The 23915-nt window shown below is 41.9% G+C and overlaps 1 protein-coding gene across 1 annotated transcript; it reads left to right on the forward strand.

The window, feature by feature from the left end:
* Window positions 1-596: 596 nt before the first annotated feature.
* Window positions 597-3102, forward strand: SP8 (Sp8 transcription factor; the record flags this gene model as incomplete). The annotated part of the gene is made up of 3 exons (XM_082846568.1): window positions 597-617; window positions 1357-1453; window positions 1613-3102. The coding sequence occupies 3 exons, from the start codon at window positions 597-599 to the stop codon at window positions 3100-3102; spliced, it is 1608 nt and encodes a 535-aa protein (XP_082702694.1).
* Window positions 3103-23915: the final 20813 nt, after the last annotated feature.

Consider the following 23915-nt stretch of genomic DNA (forward strand, 5'->3'; position numbering starts at 1 on the left):
TGCACTGTCCCTCTTCTCTCCCGAGGTTTGTCACTCACAGTTACACTACGCTCACACTCTTCCCCTCAACACTTTACTGGTCCGTCCCTCTTACCCCCCTTTGTCACACATGCAGCTAAACTGTCACTCACAACCCCCTCTCCCTCTCTGCACTGTCCCTCCCCTCCCCCCGTCACTGTTACACTGCTATACTCTTGCCCCCAATCTCCCCCCATCCCATCCCTCAGTCTGCACTGTCTTCTTCTCAGCTTGGTCACACTTGTACAGTTACACTGTTATACACACACACAACCGCTTTGCAACACACACACACAGTAACCCGCGCCGCTCCCGCTCCAAACACCACCCCCCCACACCCCCCCCCCGAGGCGGCCGGCGGCGGCGCCGATGACCTCACAGCGCGCGCGCGGCGCGGCCCGGCGAGGCCGCAGATTGGCTGGCCGCGCCTCCGCGGCACTTCAAAGCCGGAGAGGGAGCTACAATTGTGGTGGAATGGGCGGAACTGATCATTGTATTGCACACCTCTAAAAAAAACACTGCCTCTGATTTATCAATATAAAAAAGATCCTCTGAGAGGAGGAGGGCACTTTTGTGTGATGGCAACTTCACTTCTAGGGGTGAGTCTCAGGATTTTCTCTTGCTGGTTTAATTAGTTTCCTTTTATTGCCGATCGGAGGGGGTTAAAGTCGCCCCGGCCAGGCCACGGGCTATCAGTCTCTATTGAGAGCTTTTTTTTCCCCCTTTAAATACAAGTGAGTTTGGAGAAAAGAAAGAGGGGGAGAGGGGGGCAGAGTCACTTTTTTCAGAGCAGGAAAAGGTTCGAAGGGCATTTAGACAAGCCACCTCGCAGCGCCCGGCCTCTCCCCGCCCGGGAGACGTGCGCCCAGCCCATTTTACGTGCGACGATTTCGAGGGTAAAGAGAGCAAGTTTTTCCTCCTGGGCAAACTGCAGATTTTCCCTCTTCCCCTTAGAAAATTCCGCAGCCCGCCTTGTCTTGCAGGTACGTTGAACCCGTCTCTCTCTCTTTTTTACTATTGTAGACTTTTTTTTTTTTTTTTTTAAAGAAAATCAGGAAGAGCGAGCCAGCCCTATAGTTTGACGTCTTTTGGCCTGGGAGAAACAACCCAGGATGGGTTTGTGGGGACCGGAACAGGATTTTCAAAGCTCTTCTGTGGATTACAGGGGTAGCGCTCTTAAAAGCAATCCAATGGTTTTTCCCCAGGCTTCTCCGCAAAGGAATCTTCCTTCCTCCCCAATCTGGACTTTTTGCTTGCTTGTTTGTTTCGAAGTGCCTGGGGCCTTGTGTGCGCAAGAGTGTTGTTTTAGCTGAGAATACTTGTCAAACTCTTCTTTAGCATGGCGCTTTGCTCCCGAATCAGACGCCGGCAGCCAAACTTGTCCCCTCCCGTAGAGTAGAAAGCAGCCGGGCGCCGGGGCTGTTGGGGGAGCCAGGTGAGTTGGTGGCGCCGCGCCGCAGCGAGAAATGGGGTGCAGTGGGGCGTTTTGGAGGCTACCGGAGGACTAATGCACATTTCCTTCCTCCCTCCCCCACTGGCCCTTTGCCCACCTCCCCTCCCCCACCCCGTCTCCTCTCCTCCTTCTCTCAGGAAGAACCGAGGTTGGGATCGACTCCTTTGGCCATGCTTGCTGCTACCTGTAATAAGATCGGCAGCCCCAGCCCGTCTCCCTCCTCCCTCTCGGACAGCTCATCTTCCTTCGGCAAAGGCTTCCACCCCTGGAAACGTTCCTCGTCCTCCTCCTCCGGCAGCTGCAACGTAGTGGGCTCCAGTCTCTCGAGCTTCGGCGTGTCGGGCCCCTCCAGGAACGGCGGCTCGTCCTCGGCCGCGGCGGCGGCCGCGGCGGCTGCGGCTGCGGCTGCGGCCCTGGTGACCGACTCGTTCAGCTGCGGCGGCTCGCCGGGCTCTAGCGCCTTCTCCCTAACCTCCAGCAGCGCTGCCGCCGCTGCCGCGGCAGCCGCCGCCGCCGCCTCGAGCTCTCCCTTCGCAAACGACTACTCGGTGTTCCAGGCCCCTGGCGTATCGGGGGGCAGCGGCGGCGGGGGCGGCGGCGGCGGCTCCTCCGCGCACTCGCAGGACGGCTCCCACCAGCCAGTGTTCATCTCCAAGGTGCACACCTCTGTGGACGGGCTGCAGGGCATCTACCCGCGCGTGGGCATGGCGCACCCATACGAGTCGTGGTTCAAGCCCTCGCACCCCGGCCTGGGCGCCGCCGGCGACGTGGGCTCGGCCGGCGCCTCCAGCTGGTGGGACGTGGGCGCGGGCTGGATCGACGTGCAGAACCCGAACGGCGCGGCGGCGCTGCCTGGCTCGCTGCACCCCGCCGCCGGGGGGCTCCAAACCTCGCTGCACTCGCCGCTCGGAGGCTACAACTCGGATTACTCAGGCCTGAGCCACTCAGCCTTCAGCAGCGGCGCCTCTTCACACCTGCTCAGCCCCGCCGGGCAGCACCTCATGGATGGCTTCAAGCCGGTGCTGCCCGGCTCCTACCCGGACTCGGCCCCATCGCCGCTGGCCGGAGCTGGGGGCTCCATGCTGAGCGCGGGGCCGTCTGCGCCGCTGGGGAGCTCCCCGCGCTCTTCCGCCCGCCGCTACTCCGGCCGCGCCACCTGCGACTGCCCCAACTGCCAGGAGGCGGAGCGGCTGGGTCCGGCCGGGGCGAGCCTGCGGCGCAAGGGCCTGCACAGCTGCCACATCCCGGGCTGCGGCAAGGTGTACGGCAAGACGTCGCACCTCAAGGCGCACCTGCGTTGGCACACGGGCGAGCGGCCCTTCGTGTGCAACTGGCTCTTCTGCGGCAAGCGCTTCACGCGCTCCGACGAGCTGCAGCGGCACCTGCGGACCCACACCGGCGAGAAGCGCTTCGCCTGCCCTGTCTGCAACAAGCGCTTCATGCGCAGCGACCACCTCAGCAAGCACGTGAAGACGCACAGCGGCGGCGGCGGCGGCTCGGCGGGGTCAGGCAGCGGCGGCAAGAAGGGCAGCGACACCGACAGCGAGCACAGCGCCGCGGGCAGCCCGCCCTGCCACTCCCCGGAGCTGCTGCAGCCCCCCGAGCCTGGGCACCGCAACGGCCTGGAGTGACGCGCACCCCGCCCCTGCCCCTCTCGCCTTCCCCCTCCCACCTTGGTCCGCTTGGGCCCTGTGGGTCCTGGCCTCAGTTCCAGCCTCTCTACACTGCACCCTGCTCACTCTCTCTGTCTCTTTCTGTCCGTGTCCCTCTCTCTTTTAACTCCCTCTGTGACAACTTTGTAAAGGGAATGTGGACATGTAAGTAACACGCGTTGCTCTCCTGGGCCCTGGCTGTCTCTCTCCACCGGGTGACACTGTCGGAGCCCAGTACAGCCCAAGCCAGCGCCTCGCCGGGCCTTTAATTCTGGTCCTCTCCTCCTCGTCCTCCCTCCGTCATCCCCAGCTTTGACGGGCACATCTTTTAGAGGAAAGCGGCCACTGGAGGTAGAGCTGGACCGATCCAGTGCCTGGGAGACCGGGGGCCTCCGCACGTGCGGTAACAACTAGGCTGAGCAAGGTTGAGCAGCGCCGTGGGGAGGGAGAGGCAGTAGGCCCACCCATGGCCTCCCCCCGCCCCCCCCCCGGGCTAGCGACTTGGTACCAGAACCTCAGTCTTGGGCGTCTAGGCTGCGGAGCACCCTGCCCTGCCGCTGCGCGCCGCTGCCTGTCCTGCGCTGAGCCGTCGGGAGCCCATCTGGCGGCACCGAGACCAGAGTTTCCTAGTTTAGCTCTCCGACGTCAGCTCTGCCTCTTTTTCTTTGTTCCCTGGGGTGGAACCGAAGCAAGTTTCAGCTAGGGGCAGTCTTGGTGAATCGCTGCAGCAGCCTTCCTTTATCTTTATAACTTTTTTTTTTAATGAAAAAGAAAAAAAAAACTAAAGAAAATTAAAAAAACAGCATCCTTCCATTTGGTTTCCCTTCTAGATAGCTTTTCCTCTAGCAGTGAGCAAGTCTTTCTCTCGAAACTTTGCTAATATTGATCCCAAAGTTATTTTGATCGCATTAACTTAACTTATGGGTTGGGGTTGGGGGTGGGGGTGAGGGTAGGTGTCTTTTTCTTATGCAAAAATACCCCTTTCCGGTGAGACCAGATTAACTATCTCCGTGTTTGTCCTTTTCTACCTCGTTTTCACCACTCCCGAGCATAATCTCCTTTTTTTTTTTTTTTTTTTGCTAGTCTAGCCGTCAATTTGTATAGTACCCATTTCTGTAAATTTTTGCAATTCGTTGAAGATTCTTAGGGTTAAACTTCTTTTGTGTGTGTGATTCAAACTTATAAAGAAGTGAAGAAGCTGTCGTTTATTTCAGACGAGGCTGTAGTTTAAATGCCAAAAGGGAAAATAGAAAAAAAAATTGTAAGATATATCTAAACCTAATGGTTTGTACAACTGGAGAATCGTTCTAGATTAGGTATCAATTAACTATAACTCCACCAATGTATGGGTGCAAGGTGCAGTTGTCCAGGAGACGATTTTGTATAGTATTTTTCTTGTACATTACTTCCAGTAAATATTTGAAAATATATTGAAGTAAACTTGATTTTTTTTTTTTTGTCACAAGAAAATATTAAGAGTTATTCTTGCAGTTCTGATGAGCTGCAGGTTTATTGAACTCACTTCTGGAGGTGCAGAGCCACAAACGCACTTTCCGGGCCTAGTTTTGCTCGAGTATGAATTTAGATAGGTATCAAACTGTAACTAAGACAATATTTGATAAATGTGGGATGACACTTAATTTAATGGAGCATGTACTTATTTGCATTTGCTGGCAGTTCAGGCATAGTTAAAGTGAGAGTTCACCTATATTTCATAATAACTGGGTCTGCCAAAACCCATGTGTTAAATAAATTGTCCAAGTGAATCTCAACTAATTTTGGCCTTTGTGTATTTCCTAAAGGTAATATTGTTAACTGTTAATAAACACTCCTGACACTACATTTAAATGTTTGCAGATTCTGCAAACTAATTGCTCATTGTAATGTTGAAATAATTTGGATATTTCACATTGAAATGAAAAGCCTTTCTCTGGAACATTTTAGACTTGCATTTTAAATGCATGAAATGTAATTGATTTATTTGTAATATTTTAAATGGTATTAATAAACTCAGATAAAAGACTAGGTCAGTTAATTTGTATTTTTTTTCCTTTTTAAACTATGGACATTTGCATTTATCTTCAGTTAAATGTCTAATTTAAACAAAATATAATCCTGTTTGTGGTAATATTTAAATAATTGCCTTTAAGATATTACTTAGATGGAATGCTATATTTGGCAAAGCTGTGTTTTCTCTATTTACCAAGATAAAGACTGTAGTGTCTAAGAAATGTAATTAATTATTTACCAGTAGATTTAGCTCCAAGCATCAGGATTTACTGACCTCTTAAAATTTGTACAAAGTCACCAAACAATTTAAAGAAATTTCTCTGTTCTGCTTCATCTCACTCTCCAGAAGGATTCAGGTTGTTGGCCATTGATTGCATTTGGTATTTAAAAGGCCACATCTTACACAAGAAGATCAATACATCTAAAATAAAAACATGGGTTTGGGGATAACTTTTGTTGTTAGGGGGTGGAGGAGGTCAGGCTAACAAAAGCTGGTTTTTGGCATTCCATGTCTTAGCTAAAGATTATGTAGAGGTAAATATCAGTAGTAGATTCCTGTTGAAATGAGTTATCTGTTCTTTTAAAGTCTCTAAACAGCCACCAAAGAAAAGGAAGGTTAAACCTTAATCTATCTACTAGGCTACTGTCCATAGGTGTCAATGATGCCAATAAAAAAATACTGTCTTGTTATGTCTAAGTGCATTTAAGCAATGGGTGTTTCTTGAGCCATACTTTGAAACATAAAATACTTTAAATGTTGATTGCTGTTTTATCAAACTATTTCACTATTAGATTAATATTATTATTTTGAAACAAACTGAATAAAAAGTTAGAGTGTTCAGATTCTCATAAGTTTAGCTTCTTTCTTTCTGTTTGCATTCCCCCACCCTAAGTTCAGTCTCGGTGTGCATCTTGAACTAAAAATTTTCCAGTGAAATTTATATAGTCTTTATGATCCATAGAAACGGAAGTGAAAATAGAATGCTATAAATACTGTAAATGCAGAAGAAAAAAAACAATTAGGGATAAAATATTTTAGAATAATGCAGTTTGTGCTCAAGTAGCAGAGTGCCTTAATCCTGTTGCCTATGCTGATGTTTGAGACTTCCAATCCTATGGTTTTAGGCAAGCAAGTTAGCTCTGATTCTTTGCTGTACTATAGCTCTAAATAATGTTTTTAAAAAGTAAAATAGTCTCCTTCGTCACTTTCTTCCTAGGAATCACACACAGAACACAATTTAAGTGTTGCTGCTTTTTTATTGAAAGTTGCAGAGCTGAGGGATTCGGAGAAAACAGTTCTGAATGAGTTAAATGTAGTGGCAGGTAAGCAGAAAGCAGCTTGGTACATTTATAATATCAGTTGTATTATACACAGAATCACATTTGATTTACGAAGTGGGTGATGACAAGGAGAGATATTGTCTGGAAGAAGATTTCTTTGGGGTGGATGAACGGGGACAGATTTTTCTGTAGCATAGATGTTCAAACTTTCACTTTCTTCCTTTGGCTCCTCCTCTCTGTTCTACCTTTGGTTTATTTTGTATTGTTGGTTATTGAGCAATATTAGATTACAGGGTGGGCAGGGTTCCCTTTTGGGGATGAACATCTTTTTGGAGGATAGAGGATGAAGTGCAAAATTGTGGTTTCTTCCTGCTTTATCTGTGCTAAAGCACCTCTTAACAGTGCCTGCAGGCTCACTCAAATGAAGCCAAAGTCTTGGTCTCACTTTGAACCAAGGGACCAGCTTCCAGTCTTACAGATCAAGGTAGAGTTAAACTAGTTGTTGACCCAGAGGTCAGGCCAGCATATATCAGTCCACCCTCTGGAGACTAGAATAGGACTGCAGCTCAGTCCAGCTTTTCTGTTAACCTGTCTCATTTCTTCCCCAAACTTGAGTGTTTCTTCCTTATCCTGCTTTTTCCCGTTCTTGTCCAACTTCTTTTTGGATGATGTCTTTTGCTTAGGGACGTGACTGTGATTTGTTAAGGTTGGGCTATCAACAAAAATATTTTAGGCTAAAACTTAATTTAAACAAATGTGATGAGTTTTCCTCATCCCTCTCCTATAACAACTGATATTAGAAAAAGTTCCTGGATGGGTTTGCCCTCCTTCCACTGTCCTCTTAACTTCAATCTTGGTATAACTTCTCAACTGAGGTTCCCGTGGGGACAGAATGCTGAAATTAAAAAAGACAAGCACGTGATGAAACTGGACTCCTGGGCGGACAGATCGATAATCCTGCCATCAACATTTTCATCTCCCCGTGGATCTTTTGGTTTGATTATTGAATGGAATGTTACAGAAGGCCACTGGAGGAATTTTTTAAACAAATATTTTATTTTAGAGCATTAGCTCAAAGGTCAGATGATCTTTAGGCTGGTAAATTAAGGTAGGAACTTTACAGAAAAAAAGTAGATTTGATTATTCTCTGGTTGCCTAAAATGGTAAAGATGAATATTATTATGAAAGAAGTTCTACATTTTGCTCAATTTTTCATACAAATAGCCTCAAAGAGGGGTTAATTTGATGCAGGTATTTTGAATAAACTGGGGCTTTTAATTTCCTGCTGCCTTTTGCTGCTTCTGTCCAAACAGGCAGGAATTATTATTTCTTCCTACACCCCTAAGAAAAACTCAGGTATGATCAAGTCTCCTCTCTCTCTTTTAAAAATATGGTTTCTATAGTTGTTTGCTTTTTTCCCCCCCTTCTTTAAAAAATGCCCCAGCAGATTAATTCTATCACTGTCTTTAAAGAAAATCGTATTAAGGGATCAACAGGAGTGAAGTGTACTCATTTTTAAGTTAGGACTGTAGTTCTGGGTGGCATCCTTTGAAGACTTTGCTCGATATACAATTGTTGCTGTTGTTTAAAAAGTAAGATTCAGAATTTGCTTTCGCCCTATTTATTCCCTGCTTCCGGATTAAAGGAAAGCCGATAATTCCTTGCTGTCCTGGGCTCCAGCGGCTGAGGTTTAAGAGGATGCGCGTCAGTGGCCATCTCTTTAGGTTCGCTGTATTCCCTGCGCGCAGAAGTGTTGATTTGCTTGGGGGCGGGGTGGGGTGGGGTGGTGGAATCTATTTCTTTTCGTCCCTGGGCGCGTGTTTAATTTAATTTAATTTTCTGCGGAGTCTCCTGGCGGTGAGGAAGCAGCCTTATACATTTTACTTTGGTTCCTAATGACAGTCGGGGCTTCTAGAGCGCTAGAGACAGCGAGGAGAGCTGGTGGGGCGTGGGGAGTGACTGGGAACAAGAAATAAAGCGCCCGCTCAAAACTGCCGCTTTTCATGGTGTTCTTTCAAGTCCATCTTATTGGGGCTTCTTTTAAGCCCACTCCCTAACTTTACTCCTCAGACAAGCATTTCTTGCTGCGCAGGAGGGAAGGGTGGAGGCGCCCTCTGCATCCCTTGCGGGGTTCGAGGCGGAGGTCTGGGCTGCCCAAAGTTCCCCTCATTCTCTGTTCCATTGAGTTCAAGGGTAGGTTTTGAGCCCAGGAGAATTTCCCAGCCTTTCAAAACGCTACCTCCTCTTTCCTCTCACTTCTGGACGTGCCGGCTGCTCTCAAAATGACCCTCCGAGGCCCCCGGGAAGAGTTCGGAGGAGGCGAGGCGCGTCGTCCGCCCGAGGGTTGCAGTGAAGGGTGGGGCGGCAGTCGGGTCTACCCGCGAGCCCCGGTCCCCTCCCGCAGTCCCCCTCGTGCTGCTGGACAAGCCGCCCTGCGCGGTGCCAGCGCACACAAAGGCGTCGCGGCCGCCTCCGCCCGCTGCGCGGACTGCGAGCGCCACCACGTGCCCCGCGACCGCGCTGCAGCGCGCCCGCCGCAGGCGACACCAGCCCGAGCAGCCCGCGCTTCCCGGAGCCTCTCTGGCTCCACCAAAACCCACCGTGGGAATCGCCGCGGTGAGCCTCCCCCGCGCTCACCTCCCAGCTCAAAAGACACTCGAGGGGCTTTCCTGGTGGCGCAGTGGTTGAGAGTCCGCCTGTCGATGCAGGGGACACGGGTTCGTGCCCCGGTCCCAGAAGATCCCACATGCCGCGGAGCGGCTGGGTCCGTGAGCCATGGCCGCTGAGCCTGCGCGTCCGGAGCCTGTGCTCCGCAACGGGAGAGGCCGCAACAGTGAGAGGCCCGCGTACGGCAAAAAAAAAAAAAAAAAAAAAAAGATATTCGGGCCGGATAGGGATGGGGGGATTCCCTTCCCTTCTTTTTCTCTCCGAATCCCCAAGCATCCTTCCTCTGTCCTTGGCCATCCGAGCGCCTGGACCCTGGGTCCTCTGTCCCACCCTATCCGGGGCTGATAGGCCAAGTTCTGCGTCTTGCTGGTGCCACCCGGGCCTGCCGCGGCGTGGACGGGCTGAGGGTGTTCATCCCGAACTTGTTGGATATTTCTCTCCTGGCTTTAGCAACGACTGTTCTCTTTTCTTGGCCAAACTACTTTGTTCACTCTCACCCGCCTCCTCCCCCTTTCCTCCCCCGTGGCAGATCAACAAACTGCAGCGTCCTCCGTCGGCAGGAAGTGTTCTTCTTGTCATTTTATTATGGGTTTGCCAGGAACTTGTGCACCTTTTCTCACACTGTTATCTTAAGGGAAGCAGAGTCAAGTCTGATTGGCTGTGATTTTTGATTTCAGGAATCAAAAGAACAGTTTAGCCACTTAAGGGACTATCTAGGGGAGAATCTTACCGATAGGTAGATATAGACATATAATCACTGTACCTGTTGAACAGAACTCAACTTGTCTTTACCAAGTTGTACCTAAATCTCAACAACCTCTCTTAGGCTTTCTTCCCTTCCCTTCTTGCCCCTCCACCCTTCGGGCAGCTGGATATTTGGGGAGCGCTAGCCACATTCTCCAGGCCCCGTATTTTGGTGACATCTGAAGAAAGGGGAGGATGGATCAATCTCTCGGAAAGAGTACCGTACTCCCTTTAAAGATCTTTACTTTGAAAACGTACCTGCCGCTCCCTGGGGGCGGGGGGCTGAGGAACAGAGCCCTCTCCCAGGAAGCCTCTCCCTGCCCCTGACACTCTTAGGCGCCTCTAGGACTTGGGCCCTCTGGTCTTGAAAGCTCATCGTGCAGGTTTGGATCTATGGGTTCCACTTTGTACTCTCTAGATATGCCAGGGATTCAACTTGGCATGTAGTTTTGGTTATGCATGCACCTTCTGTACGCGTTTAAGGCACCCTGTGATGCGCTGCAGTATAAGCGTCTTCCTTAATACTCAAGAGTTCTCAGAGCTGCACACCTGAGTGTGATATGGCTCCAGCCATTCCCGCCTGTGGTTAAATCCACGGGCTCCATTGACCCCAATCCCAGTAGCAGGGAAGGGAGGGCAATGGCCTATCTGGTCTGCAGTGAGGGCCTCGCGCGCCAAGCCCCTGGAGCCTCCCAGTAGAAGCAGTCTGGCCTCCTGGAGCTGCAGGATATATTTGACACATCCACCTCCGGAGCCTCCATCACCCTCCCCCCTCAAACCAGCCGGTGACGAGACCCCCACCTCCACCCCTCTCTCCAGGGTCCGGAAAGCCGGGAAGCGCTGGAATGTCGTGTTCTCTCACCCTATTGTGCCTAGGTGTTGCAAACCACTGGAGGACAGAGCTTCGGGCTTTGATCTCATGTCCCGGTCATTCTTTAGCACAGAGGGGTGAGTTTAAATTAAATTTCTTTCTCTGCTGATAAGTTCTAATGGGACTCAGAAAGTGAATAATTATGCAGTAACATTTCATGGGTTGTTGGAGTGGGAATTCCCACTGCGCTGTCACCAGGAACAGCATTTCCCCTGTACCTCAATGGTAAATGAAGCTTCACAAGTAAGCTACAAGCGTCTTTCAAAATCTACGAGTGGATAATCCTTCCCTGCCCTCACCTTTCTTGCCCCTGCAAAACAGTTTGGTGTCACTTTTTAAATTTTTTATTTGTGGCTTAAAAGTACTTTAAAAATCTCTACTAAAGGATCTTATGTCTGAGTGTAAAAAATTTTTGCTTTGATGATTAAATATGCATTCCTATCAAGACAAAGTACACATTGATGAAAGCGGAGGCCGCATTTTCCTGGAAAAAGGCAGACAAGACACCTGGGATTTGCCACCAAATACCTGGACTTAGTCTTGCTATCTCTCTTCACTTATTTTAGTGAATTAGTGCTTTTTTGCTTGCTTTCTGAGAAAAAGGGTCAAGACCTGGAACTGCTACAATCAGTGTTCTGAACCTACCTGGTTTGCAGTTCAGAAATGTACTTTCTGTGGGGGAGGGGGAGGCTAAAAACCATAATGCATTGCTGCTTCATTCAAAATAGCCATCTACCTATTTGAGACTGTGGGCTTCTTTAAGATTTTGATTTATAGTTACTTTCCCCCTAAGATAGATAAGAAACAGCATCAACAGTTTGAATATTTAAATGGATCACGACATTTTGACAGACGTTTTAAAATCAGACTCTTAGCTTAAATCAAAGAAATCTAAATTTGTAATTTAAAAGCACAGGGGAACTGTTTATAGTTTTCTTCTTTAAAGAAAATCCTTTATACATCAGTGTTTCATTGCTTAGCATTTTCCTTGTTTACTTTTCTTCCCTTTAAATTTCTTCCTTTAAATGAATTGAGCTCCCACAAGTTTTAAGATTTCTAAATCAACACATAGAAACTGGAGCCTGCTTATCAAGTTCTCACTCCTCTCTTGGCAACTAATTTGAAAGGGCCCAAACAATGAGGTGATTTACATTATGCTCATTTCACCCTGTACTCCATGTGAATGTTGGAAAAAACCCTCAATACTTTATCTAGGGTTATCTTTACAGCTTTGAGGCGACGGATCCTTCCAGCTTTAAGTTTTTTAGCCACTCCATTTTAAGCACTGAAATAGAAGAAAGAAAGTAGATGTCGTGCCCTCCGCCTCCCCCAGAGTTCAGGTGATTGTCTAGTTCAACTGAAAATAAGGGATTTGTACTGCCCAATTTTGCAAATTTAATGTCCCTAATTATTCAGGTACCCTATCATCAGGTTTCCCATCATTTCAGGAAGTTTTGTGCTCATTCTTCTTCAATGCTTCGTTTCTCTCTTACATACCTGTCCCTTATTTTTTTGTTTGTTTGTTTGTTTTGTTGTTTTTATAAGCACTTTCCCCTTTCAATTAAACAAACAACGGCCTTTGTAAGGGAGGGGGAACCTAGTAGGTAGAAATGAATTTAAGTTATTCACGTTGATTTAGTGAATGAATATTATCAAGTTATACATACTCTAACAGAATTTGACTATAGATATATGAAGTCTCAAGTTAAGAGAAAATAATCATTTTTATAACATTAAATTCTATTTCTCCCAAACTTTAAGAAAATAAGGTTCTTGTAGGTGACAATTCAATAGCCTTTGTACTATGAGGCAAACTAAGTTTTGCTCTTTCTCCCAGTAAATATTTGCTCTTTCTCCCAGTAAAAAAAAAAAAAAAAAAAACCTGTAGTGGTTAAGTAGAGGACTGTACACATATATTTCCTATACCCTCAATAGTGACATATTTTAGTTTATTATCACAATTGAATGTTGTAATTGTAATGAATAGGAAGCAGTAAAACAACCTTGTAAATATTTTGGCAACAGAACATTATATATTCTTCAGTTGCTTACACTTTGTAGAAAGCATATGATATAATTTATTTAGTATATGGTGTAATGATTAAATTTGAACATACTTTGCTTAGTGATATGTTCATTTGAATGTTTTAATATGTATACCCAGGAAAATCAGAATCAGTGAAGTGTTCCATTCTTAAAATTCACCTGTTGTTTTGTAAATTTTAGTTTCAAAAGAGGGGTATAATAGTGATCCCTGTTGTAGAGGAATGGCATTTATGTCTGTAAAGTGGTTTAGAATGACTTATTACTTTATACTCCAAAAGAAGTAGCAATTTTACTTCATTGTTTTAAAGTAAAGTTTTCATTTTGGAATAATTTTAGATTTACAGAAAAGTTGTAAAAATAGTATAGTGAGCTCTAGTAGTTTTCTCTATTATTAACATCTTACATTATGATGGTATATTTGTCAAACCCAGGAAATCTATATTGGTATATAATTTTTTAAAATAAAGAATTAAAGGCAACAAATGTTGCACTGCACATCAGTCAGTGGTAGACTGCAGCTTAGGAAAATGCTGACTTTTTTTTGCTCAACTTCTTATAGCCAACTTGCCTATGCAGAGGCTATGTACTACATTAGCAAGTTATGTAGAAAGCTATTCCTCAGGAAGGTTTTTAAAATATAGTGTCTTAGAATAAAAAGTTTTTTATTTCTTTCATAGTTAATTAAAATCTAAGAAAACATATCTAGTTCAGTTTTCATTTTTTATTTTATGTATGGAAGCATCAGATTAAATTTTGAATGGTTGACAGTTTCACTTAAAATTATCAAAAATTTATTCTTAGCAATGTTCTACTTGTAGCCTAGACCTATTTTTTGTTCTACAATTTAAAATGACTTATTTACTCATTATTGTACTACAAAATACGAATAATCTAATGTTTCTATTTATTTCCTCCATATTTTTGAAGTTAAATTTTAGGATCATTTTTACTAAGGAACTGAGTTTGTCAGAATATAGAAAGCTTTAAAACTTAATGGTTGAGTCTTTTTTTTTTTTTTTTAAGCACAAATAAATGTGTCTCTACACTCCATGGAGCAATACACTTGCATGGGTCTTTGTCTTGTTTAAGTGAGATTATAAGGAGTTTCAGAAAAAAGGAAAGTATCCTTTATTTAAAATGTATTTTCACTCTACATAGAGTTGTTGGATAAAACACAGGAAACGCAGTTATATTTGAATTTTAGATAAACAACAAATAATTTTTTTTAGCATGAGTATGCCCCATGCAATATTTGGGATATAATTATACTAAACGTAATTTGATGTTTTTTTTAAAAATTCAGATTTAACTGGACATCCTGATTTTTCATTTTTTTTTCATTTTTTGAATGAAATTTATGTATCTATAAGGACAAATCTAAAAATAGAAGACAATATACAAACAAAGTAACTCATGCCTGTTCATGAACATGCTAAGGATAGCGTGCTGTACTATTTAAAAGGGAAATGCAAGACATAATGAAGTTAAAAGTTACTTGTTACCTGTAGGGTGAAAATATAAAATTGATTTTCCTATCACTCTTTTCTGTTTCTTATTTTTCAGCTTGTTTGGCTTCAATCTGGGCTTTACACTTTTAGAATGCTAGTACTACCTTGCCATACTAAGAAACTACATTTATCTAGCTTTCAAGAAAGTAATATTATACTGATGTGTGCACTCTTCTTTTTAATATTAATGCTATAAAAAAGGAGGTATCTAAAAAATCACCCTAATTTCTATTCATTAGTTTCATGCAGTTAGGACCCTATACTGAAGTTTTGCTTTTGCAAATTCGATTCCGTAGATACTTTACACTACCCCCGGTTTAATTGCTCTTACTTAAACTGCATAAATGTGGATTCCTATATTTCCAGAAGTCATGTATAAGTTGTAGTAGCAGTACTGCATATGAAATTCAGTTGCCAGGTATTCCATCGATTACAACTAAATAACCAGAAGTTAAAGTTCTCTGTACCAGGAGAGTTTGTTTTTCCTTCTGTGCAAGTAGTGCTATTTAGGACATAAAGGTAATAGCCACTTATTATTTTTTTTTATAGGGTTTTTTTTTAATATTAAAGTTTTGGTCTTTTTTTTTAATAAGTAATTCAGTGAGGAAGGCAGAATAATTCTTTATTTTATTTATTTAATTTTGGCTGTGTTGGGTCTTCATTTCTGTGCAAGGGCTTTCTCCAGTTGCGGCAAGCGAGGCCACTCTTCATCGCGGTGCGCGGGCCTCTTCACTATCGCGGCCTCTCTTGTTGAGGAGCACAGGCTCCAGACACGCAGGCTCAGTAGTTGTGGCTCACGGGGCTAGTTGCTCCGCGGCATGTGGGATCCTCCCAGACCAGGGCTTGAACCCGTGTCCCCTGCATTGGCAGGCAGATTCTCAACCACTGCACCACCAGGGAAGCCCATAGCCACTTATTTATTCATGACATTTTCTCAAGAAGCAATCCATTAACCTAATGTAAGAGTTTTCTTTCTTGTGATTCATTTATACTATTAATTTAATTTTTCTAACAATTTCCTATCTTTTGATAATTATTGTTTGTGATTATCCCCAGAAATAATGAGTAAAATTCTGTGTAGCTTAGACACGATACAGGCTAATAAGAAGTGAGGGGGAGAATGAACCTGGCATCTGAGGTTTATCCATCTTGCTTTCACACAGCTCAAAGGGTAAGTAAAAACAATATTTACAGGCCATGTATGCCAATCAGGTAAATCATTAAGAACAATACAGGCAGTCTTTTATCCATAAACAGGGAATTTATCAAAAACCCAGGCTTTAAAGGTAGCTGCTTTTACCAGGCAATACACCTATTACTGTAAGTGTCCAGAAGAAATGGGCAAGTGGGAAGTGTAGGAAAATTTACTTTGGAGGCTGCCTTGATGGTAGCACTCCCTGAAAATTAAATTGTAAGCAAGTTTCCACAAACTGCCCTACTTTTTTTCCCCACTTTACTTTGTTTTATAAAACTAATTATTCATTTGGATTAATAACTATTTTTAAAAATGTAATTACCTCTGTGAATTTTGAGGGAGGCCTTCACATACAAATGCAAATTTGTCAACTCTTAATACCTCCATCCTAATCCAAAGATTTTCCATTTCAACAGAAGTTTTCAACTTCATTTTTTTGGAGACTCTTAGATGCTCACTGCAGATACCCTAGAAAGTACAAGGAATTGTGAAGAAGCAGAGAAAACAAATTACCTTAAAGCCACTTCTGAGAAACAACAATTATGTCTTATAATCTTTTTTCCAAGTGACTTTTTTCTTACATGTATGTACAAGAGTATAACCTACTTTTTCCCCATTAATATTAAAATAAATTCCCCCCACTATTAAAAATTATCTGCAAACACAATTTTAAATGGTATGGACCTCATATATCAAAATTTTACTACTTCCCCAATACGGGGCATTTAGCTGTTTCCAAATGATTGAACATCCTTTTGCATGACTTTTTGTTCTAATTTCTGATTATTTCCTTAGGATACTAAAAGAGGAGGGAATTCTTGAGGGATAAGAACATTTTAAAGGCTCTAGATAGGGATGACCAGATTACTGTCCCTGTAGCAGTTTATACTTCAGGAAACAGCTGTTGAAAGAACCAGCCTTAAGTGCACTGAATTCTTTGTTCACTTAATAAGGAAGAAATGAATCTCATTATTGCTTTAAGTTGTATATTTTAGATCCCTAACCTTTTCTTCCACATCTTTATTTGCTATTTTTATTCCCTCTTTTGTGACTTGTCCTTCCATGGTTATGACCTTTTGAATGAGGGTCCACTTGGTTGCAAAATCAAGCAGATGATCTGGGCCAATGGAGAACATTGTGGGGAAAGAGAGTGCTGGCTCTGGAAGCAGAAACTCCTTTTAAGGCTTTGCACCATACAGTTCCAGTAAACTGAAACCTGCAGATCGGTTTCCATTTGTTAGTACCAGATTAATTACAGTAAGTGGGCAAAATGGAACATAATATGTGTTATCATTTTACAAAAGAATTTTGGGAAACAATCTGTTGTATTTCCCAACTGAGAGTGGACACCACTGTCACATGGTACTAAATATAGATTCACTTGAACATGTTAGCTGTAACTGGTTGAAAAGTTAAAAAAAAAAAAGATTCAATCAATGAGTCTATAGGATACCCCCCCAAAATGACATGATTTTTATAGTTTACTTTTTTAACTGAATTAGCCAGATGTTTTGGCCCCTGGCTGCATGAATTAACCTTTAAAGAGAGGTAATTCATTCATGGCCACCATACATAATGAGTCTGATTTGAATCAGCTGTCTTAGCGGGACAAAAAGATCTGTTTTAAAATGTTGATATTTTATGACTGTTGGAGAAGTAACATCTAAGAGTAAAGTTACGTCTTCTTAATCACTAATTAATTCTAAGTTTCTTAAAAAGGTTTTACATAATTCTACATAATTAAGTTATTCTTTAACAAGCTTGAAGTAATACCTGCATGACATATTCATTAGCCCTTGAAAGGAGTGCTTAAATACAGCCACTGAAGAGGCTGTCACTCTTGAATTGTTGGGAGAAGAGAAGGAAGAAGAGGGTAAGTAGATTGGATATATACCGTATCTCTAATATAGCCTCAGCTTGTAGTAGAGTAAACTGTATCTCATAGTGATTTTTTTTGTTTTTTGCGGTACGCGGGCCTCACTGCTGTGGCCTCTGCCGTTGCGGAACACAGGCTCCGGACGCGCAGGCTCAGCGGCCATGGCTCACGGGCCCAGCCGCTTCGCGGCATGTGGAATCTTCCCGGACCGGGGCACGAACCCGTGTCCCCTGCATCGGCAGGCGGCCTCTCAACCACTGCGCCACCAGGGAAGCCCCATAGTGATATTTTAAATGATACATTTGCTGTTGTTCAAAAAATTTTAAAAACAACTCAACAGCCTACTTTGTGTTCAGTACTTTGGGTTAAAAATAACCCTTAAGCATGATCGTGAATCACAGTCATAATTGGAGAACTTACTTAAAATTGTAAAACAGAAGTAAAATATTTCTTGTGTTCTTTCTTTAAGGAAAAAATGATCATTTGAAAAAAATAAAAAATCACCCCATCATTCTGACCTTATGACTCTATTTAAAAATTTAATAATATGTAGGCATTATAGCATTATAATTTTAAAATGCTCAAACTGTGTTAAAATAACTTAAACCTTGGTCTGTGAGTCTGTATGTATTTACTTGGAATTAAGCCCAATCTATTTTGATCTAAAATTGTTACAAGGGGACAGAGGTTAATTTAGTTTGTCCTCCAAATAAAGTTACTTGATTATTAAGTAAATTTAAATATTCTATTGCGTATAACAAACTAATAGAGCTCACTGATGTTGCTAAATAGACTTTTGTAAAAGTAACTGCTCTTTCTTCTTTTAACTATATATAGGAAATTCTGAATACACCAAAAAAAAAAAAAAAAAGGATACAAGAGCCTATGCCTTTTTAAAACTATACTACAGCAAAGAAAATAGGTGAACACTTATTGGACTTCATTAGTTATTCTATCCATGCTCAGGTTTACAACTTTTATTTATGAATCCTATATTTAAAGTGGCTGGTTTTGGAGATAGTTTTTTGGTTTTTGTTTTTTAATTCTGGTCTAGAACAATGGTTCTCAATTTTGTTGTTGTTAATAAACCCCTTTGAGAATTTGATGCAGGCTATAGACCTTAATTTAAGAATATGTTAATCTCAAATCAACACCTCTCTGACACCTATAAATAGACTTAAGATTTAGAGCTAGAGGTGTACTTTTGAGTCCTTAGTTTGTATACTCTACTAAAATGTTACACATTTTAGAAGAATTTTACCTGAGTAAATCAAAGAAAGTGTCTTTTATCTTTGGCTTTGTAATCTACCTTGGTAAAAATGAATGTGGAGAAAGGAGAAAGGTTAACTCTTTTCTGACGAGACTGGAGTTTCTCTGAAGATTCCAGTATTCACTTAAGGAGCAACTTGAAATACATAACATCAGCGAAGAACCACGGGATTGTTGTCCTTCACATTTCAGAAGTTAATGATTAACATTTTGTGATGTTTTGTACTTCTCTTGCTTATTCTGTGTATGCTGGGTTCCGAATGTTTTGTCTAGGTTAATGTCATAGACCTTCCATCAGTATGGAAATAGATGGAATTTTATAGTCCGTCATTAAATATCCCTTTTAAAATAATTTTATTACTGAAGCAGTATTTATTGTACAGTATTTGGAAAGTTGTTCTTATGAACAGGAGCCTCAGTATAGTTGAGCAAACCTGAACCACTTTTGATGGCTCCACCTTAGCCAATACATTACCCAATGCATATGTTACTACGTTTTTTTTTTTTAGTTGCAACATTTGTAAATCTGTCTTAGTTTTTGTATAACATAGCTATCAAGATCTTTTTTATCTTACCCAAAGAGAGGAATGATGCATCAGCAAGTGGGCTGCAAATGGAACAAAAGAGTTATGATAAACACCCTGAAAATAAGATAGCAGGGGTGATTCAACAGTGAGAGAAACAATCTATGTAGATCTCAGGGTCTAATCTTCCTCTACACTTGTGGGTGTGTGTGTCTGAAGGTAGAGAAAACTGAACACTTGTGGGGAAAATGTGCTATTGCCAGAGCAGCTATATTTCTAACCCTTCCGAATTGTAATTGGGTTGTGTACGAGAATTTTTTTCAGTGTGGGTGGGCAGAAAAAAAAAATCCAGCTTCACATCAGAATGTTAACCAAAGAGGAACCGTGCACCTTTGTATGTCTGCAGTGTAAGGGGGAGGCACAGTGCAAGTTGTTTTCTATGTAAATAATTCAAAAGTTCTACTTTACCACCTCCGGTTCCATCTTAGAGGGCTAATGGGTTAGTTGAGTGTGGGTTATAGAGTCAGATTTTCTGAGCTGAATCCTCATTCTGTCACTTCCTTGGTGTTTGACCTTGGGAAGATTCCTTAATTACCCTGTGCCTCAGTTTCCCCATTTGGTAACATTTGAATAAAAGAATGACTCTTACCGTCAGTAAGTTAATGCCTATAAGGCTCAATTGTAGTGCCTGATAGATGAGTGCTCAGTGTGAACTTAATTTTATAAGTTCTATATAAAAACTATATATTGGATGTAAAAACTAGAACTTATGAATCTAGCTTATTTTATATTATTGATCTTATTATTGCTACTGCTACTGACAGGAACATTTCATTTTATAATAGAAAGCATTCTCTTTGTTACTTTGGAGGTTTTTTTTTTTCCCCTGTCTCCCTCCTTGGGAGCCCTGTCGACCTTGCTCTTATTTGGTGACCCCCTCTTGCTCCTGTTTTCCTTTGGTGTCCTGTACATACCATCCTGTGAGAGCCAGGCTTTTCCTTTTTGGCTTATATGTTGCTCTTAACCTATCTCTTCTCAAGGGATTTAGCCCTAGGAAACTGGGGACTAAAGGAATTTATGAAACTAATGTAGGCAAAGGTGTAATTCTGCTTTACCTGGGGCCATGGAAGTAAGAATTTCACATTTAAATTTGTACACCTTTTTTAGGTTTTCTGAGGATTTGATGGTAGAATATTTTTTCCTTCCAATCCTAAGCTGATTGCTTGAGTGTATTTCATTCTTTATTGTTTGAGTATTTTCAAATAGGTTTTTCTTCTTTCTCTAGTTCATTCTTTCTCTTGCTCTCTCTCTTTTTTGCTTTACAATTGTCCAGAATGTTCTGGTAATTTAACAACTTCAACTCTTTTCCTAGAATCTCTTCTTGACTTTCAACTGGGAAGAAAATATTTTAGCCATGTATTACATTACTGGATTGTAGTAAAGTTGATGATCAAACAAAATACCTCCATTCAATAGCAAATTTTACTTGGCTTATAAAGAATAGCATTCCATCATTTACTACATCTACAAAAACACAGATCAGTTTACAAGACCATTCTTTCCCTCAGTTTAATAATGCAGCAGTGATTGCATTCATTTACAGAATTTCACACCTAATTGTCTAACTTTTGCTTTTCTGAAATCTCAATAAACAGATCCTCAGCAGTTTAAAAAGTAAAACATTTTAGAAGGATTAAATTGGACCTTGATAATTATGTATAAATCATTAAGAAAACATGCCTAACAAACTCAATTACATTGGTGATGCTTTTCAGCATATTTCCATAGACATTATAATCACAGATACTATGCTTTTGTCTAAGAAGTGTGACTCTTTCAAAAATTTTTTAGCTTGGAATTCTCATATTTCTACAATTTTACCAGGGTAAAACGTGTCCAAATCCACAACACTTATACATGTAAGTAAGCACAAAAGGAAAAACATATCTCGTAACTTGGGCTGAATTCAATCTTGTTTCAGCAGTGTGGATGTAGAGAATATTTTTAGGGTGTGGCTTGTTAATTTTATTAGACTACTAACTGCTGGCAAAACTTTACTTTGATCCTCACATTGATATACTCCTGTGAGCAATAACTATACTCTCAGTTTGGCTAGCCATCTTCCTGAATAAATTGTGGACAGAAGTACTTGGTGCTATGATGGAGACTGTGGGCTCTGGAGTTAGATAACGCTGTGAATACCAAAGCCCAGGCCTCAGCAAATTACTTAATTCCCTTAAGCTTCAGTTTTCTTCTCTTTAAAGAAAGATAATGTTAATATTTGTCATTATAGGGTTGATATAAGGACTAAAGAGACAATGTACATAAAGTGCTTATTCCATGCCTATGTGAAAAATTTCACACAAAAAAATGAGCTCTGATTAGAAGTAGTAGTTTAAAATGGTTTTAGGAAAATTCAAAAGTATACTGAGTCAGAAGTGTGTGAAAGCTCATATATTTACAGTATTAAGGATGCTATTTTTACTTGCTAATGCATAAAGCATTTTAGTGGAAAGAGAAAAAGGTTAAGAAAGTAGAACTTAGTATAAACTTCTATTTAATAAATTTAGTCTCAGGATAAAAGCTAATTCAGCAACATCAGAATCCAGTAGCAAAAGTGAAGGGAGAAAGACAAACACATTCCAAATCCTTGCCTAGCAATGAGGATGGGTAGCATGTTGCAGTGGAAATAGCACAGGGCTTGGAGGCAAGATTTGTGAGTTTTTGCTCTCTCATCAACATATAACGATGATGTTCGATTGGATGTTTTCAGGGTTCTTTTTTAGCTTTTATTCAGTGGAAATCTAAGAAAAATTGTCTTTTCTTTTCAATGGAATAAAAGTTTGAATGCTTTGTAGTAAGCTGGGCCTCCCAAAGATATCCACATGTCAAAAGGGTCTTTGCAGATGTGATTAAGAATCTTGAGATGGGAAAATTATCCTGGATTCCCTACGTGGGCCCAATGTAATCGCATGGGTCCTTGTAAGAGTAAGAGAGGAAGGACAAAAGCAGAGAGAGATGGATGGAGGTATGATGAAGGAATCAGATACCCTCAGGATGCATGCTGAGGAACGTGGGAAAAGAACAAGGAATAGATTTTTCTCTAGAGCCCTCAGAGACTGATTTTAGACTTTTGTCCTCTAGAACTATAGGATAATAAATGTGTGTTGTTTTAATCCACTAAGTTTGTGGTAATTTGTTATAGCAGCAATAGAAAAGTAATACAGGCTTTATCAGTGTGGTTTGCTAAAAGGTGGCAAGCTGTGTTACTTGAGGTACTATGTAGATATTTGATGATCCATGCATTTTTTTTATAATTATGGCTTTTAAATGAGCTTTTTAATTTCTGTTTTATTACTTCCAATTTTCCCAGTTTCTTCCCTTCACCAGTTCTTATGAGTGAACTTTCCAGTCAACCTATAATTCCACTTCAGTAGCCCTCTGGGAATAAGAGCTCAAATTAGAACAATGAATACACAGGTGGACACTAACAGGAAATATTTTCATATAATAGGTCATATGCAAAGCACGCTATACATACGATGAAACTGACACATTGAGTACGCTAAAAACCAGGTTATTAGCTATGACCTAAGTTGACTTAACATAAAAACACACCACAGCTTGTTTTAAGGAATGATAAGATATAAGGTAGGTTGGTTGGGTTAGTTATAAAGAGGTGTGACATAGTGGCTTATTTCTTTTTGTTAATATCTGTGCCTTATCCTTGCTACATTGGTTCAGTTTCTCTGGTACCCTCATTGGTGTTTCAATTATTTTAAGACTCAGTGAACAGCCCTCCTTTCCAGGAAGGAAAGGTGGTGCAAAGGACGAGATGTGGCGATGGCTGAGAGCTACTATAACATCCTAACATTTAAAGGATGACTCTGATGGATCCTGACCTCCCTGGTCTGCTGCCTTCACTATATTTAGGGCTTTCCAGGACAGGTATTTAGAGGTTCTCCTGTACCCACCCCACTGCCCACCTTCCCCTGCCCACACCCCACCCCCCCCCTCCACTGGTGCTTCCTTTTTGTCTCCTGTAACATATCCAAGCCCAAAGGTCAAGTAGAAGCAGAGGGCAAGAGTGCTTGGACAAGTTTGGACTGAGGTCAGCCTAAATGAGTATTAGGCTATGAATCATGACGGCAGAAGTCAGTGTTTTCCTGAGACCAGGAAGTCCTCAAGACTAGTGAATGCCTAGTAAGATAGATAGAAGTCTTGTGGGAAGTTAGGCCCACAAGGATCTAAAAGGGATTTGGCAAGGTACACTCAAGTGCCAAATTATTTCAAAATTAAATAAATTAAACCAACTCAATCACTATGATAAAAGACCATAATTAATTAAATTAAAATTGAAGTTAGTTAAAGTAAAATTAAAATTGCGTGTGAGTGGAAAGAAAACATTTTTATGGACTTAGGCTAGCCTAGAATAAAAGCTATGGATGATATAAATGATGGATAATACCTGTGACAAAGGGATGGCAATATGCGACTGTTGAAGCAAAAACCATTTGCAGCTCACCAGCTCATCGTTTCAGTAAAATGTACGCCTCATTTCTGTATCAATAAAGCGTACCTGCTATGAGAGACGTCCTTCTGAGCTGAGTCACCTAGTGTTTATTTAATATCTACAATATCTAAGGCACTATAAGAAGATAATGCTGAATCAGCTAAATGTGCTGATTTGGTGCCCTGAATAATGCAGCATTCATTACTTACAGCCCTTACGTAAATATCAAGTTGGGAACTATAAACCTAAACATATTATTATTTAATAATTAATTTATAAGAGCTTTAA

This window comes from Leucopleurus acutus (genome assembly GCF_964270905.1).
Source record: "Leucopleurus acutus genome assembly, chromosome: 9".
Taxonomy (NCBI): Eukaryota; Metazoa; Chordata; class Mammalia; order Artiodactyla; family Delphinidae; genus Leucopleurus; species Leucopleurus acutus.